This window comes from Sinocyclocheilus anshuiensis, unplaced genomic scaffold (genome assembly GCF_001515605.1).
Source record: "Sinocyclocheilus anshuiensis isolate Anshui unplaced genomic scaffold, SAMN03320099.WGS_v1.1 scaffold78, whole genome shotgun sequence".
Classification (NCBI taxonomy): Eukaryota; Metazoa; Chordata; class Actinopteri; order Cypriniformes; family Cyprinidae; genus Sinocyclocheilus; species Sinocyclocheilus anshuiensis.
The window spans coordinates 2,642,015-2,648,665 of record NW_015544250.1 but is presented as its reverse complement, the minus strand read 5'-3'; the positions used below and the strand labels follow the sequence as shown (position 1 = coordinate 2,648,665).

The 6,651-nt window shown below is 36.7% G+C and overlaps 1 protein-coding gene across 3 annotated transcripts in view; it reads left to right on the top strand.

Annotated features, from left to right (window-relative positions):
- Positions 1–4,754, top strand: part of LOC107697934 (homeobox protein Hox-C10a-like) — a 53,193-nt gene extending 48,439 nt beyond the window's left edge. Inside the window, exons 2-4 of one of the 3 annotated variants that reach the window (XM_016498809.1) lie at positions 899–1,824; positions 2,058–2,210; positions 4,225–4,754. In XM_016498809.1, coding sequence (XP_016354295.1) covers positions 1,239–1,824; positions 2,058–2,210; positions 4,225–4,499 — 1,014 coding nt within the window. In that variant the 5' untranslated portion in view covers positions 899–1,238 and the 3' untranslated portion in view covers positions 4,500–4,754. Of the gene's footprint in view, positions 1–672; positions 1,978–2,057; positions 2,211–4,224 lie in introns of those variants that run through there. The other 2 variants (XM_016498808.1, XM_016498811.1) reach the window with 2 other exon arrangements.
- The last annotated feature ends 1,897 nt before the right edge of the window (positions 4,755–6,651 follow it).

Below are 6,651 nucleotides of genomic sequence, written 5' to 3'. Positions count from 1 at the left end.
CATTGTGTATCGTCATTCCTCTACCGATTTCAATGCAGCTTGGTAAAACGGCATAATAATGAAACTGTTGAAGACAAAGTGTGTCATTTTACCTTTTCACTATTTTGAAATCTGTACTAAAACTGAAACCCATATTTATGTTTAAGGAAATATGGTAGGAACCAGAAAAATAAATTCCACCCGTTTTGACAAAAACTTTACAATGGACAGTGGACAAATGGGTTTATATGTATTATATAATCAAAAATGTATAATAAAATTCAACATACTAACTTAATACTCAGTTTTCAGTTTTCATGCTTAAAAGTTTTCATGTTGCTTTTCATTTAGCGTCGAAGTTCACAAATGTATTTATGAACAGTTAATAATCAAAAACACTGCGATCACAACTACAAATATGCTCTTCTTGATTATTTCTGTATAATTAAAGTACAATTTCAGTTTTTGTTTCAGTTTGGAGACTCTAAATAAACCCTTCCTCGGCTTATGTGATTTTCCTGTATATTTTAAAAATTCATGTCAATTTACTACGCAGAAAAAGATAATGGGGGAAACATAATAACCTCATCTTACAAAGAAAAAATAAAGCAAAGCACCAAATTATAGTATGATATTTAGTAGAAAAAAATTGCAGCTAATCCACCGGATGGAATTTGCAATAGAGCGAAATTAACTAAAAATGGATTAAGTAGTGTGTCGTGACAGACAGAAAAATAGACAGAATGTGTCAACAACGTCCCTATTCTATAAAATTGCATGTCCACTTTGAAAAAAAGAGACTAAATGTACTGTGTAAAAGTGTATATTAACCATTTTTTTAATATTGACTAACCTTGTGATATTTGACTTTAATTTCCAGAAAGTGTTTAATTTACTTGTCTCTCTCTTTCTTTTGCAGACGCACAAGCCAAGTGATTACGTATCTGAAGAAAACTATTGTTCTTTGTTCTGTTCTTGGTTTCCTTGTCCGTAAAAATCGGCTAGATGGCGCCATTGCTCCATGCTGTAGCACATAAATTCAACAACTTGACCCCACTGACGTCAAGACGGTCTGGCGCATCAAGGCCACTTTCAAAACCCTATTGGTCTGAAAATCACATGACAAAGCGCCTTGAATCCATAATTATGTTGCTGATATTTTTCGCCCCCCCAAAAGATGTCAGCGTCCTACTGTCCTCATCCACTTCGGCATAAAGGAGATTGTTTTGAATCAAACGGAAAACAAGGCAAGTAGCAAAATGTCATGTCCGAACAACGTGGCAGCCAATACATTCCTGATGGACTCGCTGGTGGGACGAACATCTCCTTACAGAGGTGAGAGCTATTCCACTAACTATGGAATGTATATGCAAACGTCTGCAGAATATGGTTGCTCCATGATGGGTAGTTTTGGTATTGTTGGTACCCCTCTCTCCAAACGGGATGATCTGCAACCGAGTGGGATGCATCACAGCAGTTACCAGCACTCACATTACCTGTCGCAGCGGGACAATTGGATCGCAGGCTCTAAAACTTACAGAGGTTCACAACCTGTTGCCCAGCCTTTGCACCCTTGCTCGTTTCCAGACAGTAATGTGAAAGAGGAAGCGATTCCTTGTCTTTACCAGCCTGATATCGACAGCGCTAAAGAGTCCGCTGAAAAATCCACCTACATCCGTCTGGGAGACAATAACAGCCACCCGAGTCAAAGCGCTGTCTCCATCCCTGATTATTTCCGACGGAGCCAGGTGTACGCCAGTGAAAGGGGCCACCATGGAGATGAGTTCGGCTCGGACTTTAACCCAATACCCAGAATATCCACGTCTGTTGAAGCACTAGCAGCAGATTCCTATATCAAAAGCAGCAAAGCAAGGCAGGACCCAGAAGACAAGGGAGGGAATACGCAGGAAGACGACATGGATCAGAGACAGACTAGAAACAAGGAGAGTGTCTCAAAAACAGACAGTTGTTCTGATGATTCCGAGAGCGATTTGAAAGGTGATAACTAATTCCTTCTCTCCCTCTCTCTCTCTCTCCACCACACACACACACACACACTGTGGAAGCACTAGCAGCAGATTCCTATATCAAAAGCAGCAAAGCAAGGCAGGACCCAGAAGACAAGGGAGGGAATACGCAGGAAGACGACATGGATCAGAGACAGACTAGAAACAAGGAGAGTGTCTCAAAAACAGACAGTTGTTCTGATGATTCCGAGAGCGATTTGAAAGGTGATAACTAATTCCTTCTCTCCCTCTCTCTCTCTCCACCACACACACACACACACACACACACACACATAATAACAGCGCGCTCCCTTCTATGTAGGCAGCAACGTGTGAAATGACAACCAAGTTGCATGTCAAAATAGAAGACCTTTTAGCTTGTTGCACCGACGACTGCTCAGACCCTGTGTGTATCATAACTATGTATTACAGGCCCACGTGGGCTGTTCGTCTGGTTTTTGTTTTTTTTTGTTGTTTTTTGTTTTTTTACAGAAAAGTAGTCAATTAAGTAATATCATGTGTACTTAAAATTGAAACGGCGTTTAACACCGTTACAAAAATAAAAATGGGTTTTGGCGTTGATATAAACAGGAACACTCTAGGATTAACGCGCAGTGTTAAAGTGCGCTTTTAAACATCCATGCAAGCATAAACAAAACAAAATAGTCCGTTAAATTTTTTATATAGTTTTTTTTTTATTGCGCTCCATTTGGTTGTTTACAGGCACATTCAGATATACCCGCAATAGTGTAGGGAAGTGAAAATAGCGTTTTCTCCGCATCCCCGTTCAAATGCCAAGATATGAATGTGATTCAAAGTATTTTGTTATTTTTTCATACAGGTTTAAATTAAGAATTAGAAATGCTTACATAATAACTTGATAATATAAGTAAATATTTGAATATAATTTTTTAGACATTGAACGAAAAAAAAACAATTGCCGTTTAAATAATTTAAGTTTATATTTAAAATATTGAAAACGTTTAATTAATTGGACATTTTTGCACTTTATTTTGTTATATTGTTTGTTGTAATGTAATGTCAGTAAACCATTTAATTCATAGGGAAGTGAAAATAGCGTTTTCTCCGCATCCCCGTTCAAATGCCAAGATATGAATGTGATTCAAAGTATTTTGTTATTTTTTCATACAGGTTTAAATTAAGAATTATAAATGCTTACATAATAACTTGATAATATAAGTAAATATTTGAATATAATGTTTTAGACATTGAACGAAAAAAAACAATTGCCGTTTAAATAATTTAAGTGTATATTGAAAATATTGAAAACGTTTAATTAATTGGACATTTTTGCACTTTATTTTGTTATATTGTTTGTTGTAATGTAATGTCAGTAAACCATTTAATTCAAATCTTATGAAGAAAAAATTTAAAATCAGTGTGTGGTCCTAAAATAATTAAATAAATACCCGCGGTTTACTAATTGTGTAACTGATATAACTGAGAAATGCGACCAACAATTCTGACATCTTTATTTAGCTTACTAAGCTCTGTTATGCTCACACAAGTAGGCCTAGTTAAAATCTGTCTATTAAAATGTATCATTCTTATTTCGTGTTCTTGTTTGTTTAATTCCAGTTATTAACATGTTAGTTAAGTATGAACATTTATCAAATCTACAGTAATAACACACTTAAAGTTGTTTCATCTGAAACAGTTGCGTCTTTTGTTTGAAGTCTTGGTTGATGTTTTGTTAATTTAACAAGATAAAAAAGTCAAAAAATGAAAATAAATGTTTTATATGGTTTTGTTATTTGCATAGTATATTTATCATTATGATTTTTAGAAAAAAATACAACCTTTTTGTTTTGGTAGATGACGTTTCAATTAAAAGTAATTGCAGGCCGATGACTTATAGAGACTAAAATCACACCATTGAAAATGTGAAATTGTACGGAAATGTTAAAAAAAAAAGTACAATAATACATATGCAGATAATAATTACAAAGGGGTAATCGGCATCACTGCATAGCTTTGATATTGCTAAGAACAAAGCCATTTTAAATTAACCCGTTAGATCATAGAGTGTAGACTGTTAATTACAATAAATTCAGCATAATGTTTATTCTGAAGAACAAAAAATATGAATATGAAAATTTTGTGGGGAAGAAAAACTAAATAATATAGTCAAGCGAGCATTTGTAGCGTCACAGTCAGTTCTATGGTCTTGCAATCATACTCCGGGTAACAGTTTTCTCTCTCTTGTTTACTTCTGCAGATGAGGCTAAATTGGAAAAAACAACGGGGAACTGGCTAAAAGCGAAAAGTGGACGAAAGAAGAGATGTCCTTACACAAAGCATCAGACACTTGAGCTGGAGAAGGAGTTCTTGTTCAACATGTACTTGACTCGAGAGCGCCGTCTGGAGATCAGCAAGAGTATCAACCTCACAGACAGACAGGTCAAGATCTGGTTCCAAAACAGAAGGATGAAGCTAAAGAAGCTCAACAGAGAAAGTCGCGTCCGAGAGCTAACAGGCTATAGCTTCAACTGAGCGCTTTAGACAGACAAAGGAAAGATAAGAAATTACATGTTCTCTCTTATCCACACATGTACAAATACAAAATAGCAAAGCACTGGTTCATGACTTTTAATGCAAAGGGACTGGAACATCCTGCAAACAATATTACATTTAGTTTACATCAGTGCCTAATTTATCATTGTTAAATAGACCAGAATAATAATTGTAAATATGCCAGTAGCGTAAGAAAAGGATGCTTGGTGCAAATATTCGTGGCAGATTTGTATTTTTAAAAAACTTAACTCAGAATATATGAACGAGATGTCTTTTCGATGTCTTGGATTAGTTTGTTTGCTGTCCAACAATGCGCGCTCTGTATTTTGCATGCTTTGTTCTTTGACGTGTATTTGTCAATTTGATGCTTAACTCGAGAGGCTGATAAATAAAACGGGGTGGGAAAATATAATGTCCTGGTATGTCCTTCCCCTTGCATATTTTCTCCTGTATTATGTTGACAGAGAAATTTTGGGTGAAGCCAGGGAAGGGAGTCAGAAAGAGAAAGTGCATAGCACTTTCAGTATGAGAGGCAGACCCATAACGTTGATTTAAATATTATCCAGGTGACCACAGTAAGTCAAGGTCATAAAATTGTAATGTCATGACGGTCCTGGAAAGCGCTGGGGGTGGATTTTATGATCTGCAAATATAATGTGCTGCTGCAGTAAAGATGCATTAAAAGGTGAGTGGAGGAGGGCTAATTCACATACTCGGAACTGCAATGTGCTGGCCTCACTGACGCGCTCTGCGGTCTGCCTGGCTGTTTTGGAACCAGGAACCTTTCATTATGGAGTAATGGAACGCTATGATACGATGGACTGAACACGGAGGAATCCAAGACCTACAGCGGCGGTGAATGAATGAGTGGATCCTATGAGCTACGTTAATCAGACCGTGTGCAGAAGGTTCAAGGTAGGATAACGTTTTCCTTATTTTTTATTGATTGAGCTCGAGGGAAGCTATTCTGGATACCCTCAAGCGCTGACATGGATAACAGCTTTGATTTGAACGAATTTCTTGAGATGTGGACTTTGCTCAGTGCTTCTGACAGTTGTTGATAAGAGAGTGCTGTTGTCAATAATTGCGCCCCATCTTCCAAGCACACGTTAAAGTTGTGGAGATCTACTTATACTAACATAATGTGTTATAAATAAATATCAGCTATTTGCAGTCCCTCTGAAGGACAGTTATTCTCTTTTTACTACAATTTTATATTTAATTTGATCATTTTCTTGGTCTGCAAAAAGCCACAGGAAACTGTCAGTTCTCAGTCTCATCCTTGTTGAAGGTCCACTCATTTGCATGCTACTAATTTGTCAGTGTGTCTCTCTGAATTGTAGACATTTTGTTTTAGAAATAGCAATACTGGTTGATAGAAGTGTCATTTGGTGTTCATTTTGGTGTCAATTGTTAAAATTACCCAAAAGCTATGGCCTTTCAGGCATACTAGAACTATTACAAACGAAGTTTGATTAAATTAAAGCTCGAGTCTGTGAGGAATGGAATAAAATCCTTACTTATCTTTGCAGAGTTTGTTGTTTGTCTCCTCCTGTGGATAACGCCGTTACGCACGGCTGGTGCGTGGTTTAGGTAGTTTCATGTTGTTGGGATTGGCTTCCTGGCTCGACAACAAGAAACTGCCTTGATTACGTCAGTTCGTCTTCATCAAGGGCGACAATTGCCGTTAAATTACACCCTGTGCAATGAAGTTTCCGCAAATGGCATTGTAAATGAACTGACCGATTACAGCCACAGCGGGCTCTTTTTCTCCTTTGCTCGCCTTTATGTGTCGGGCTGTAAAAGAGAATTTAGACTCTCAGAGGGAGAAAGGACTGTTAACATCAAACTTAGTATGTTCCTTATTATTGCTCATTCTTTTATTCCAAGCTATGGCCAAAAGTGTTTTAGCCACTTTTTAACATTAGAAATTATAGTGACTGAGGTAGCAAGAAATTGCAGTCTCTGGGGGGGGAAATTAAATAAATAAAAATTATGGACTGACGGCTATAAGAACAGGAAAAAAACTATATATATATATATATATATATATATATATATATATTAACTGTTAATTTTAAATTGGTCAGCTATGAATTTATCCTTTCCGTATAGCCAATTCCACGTGCAT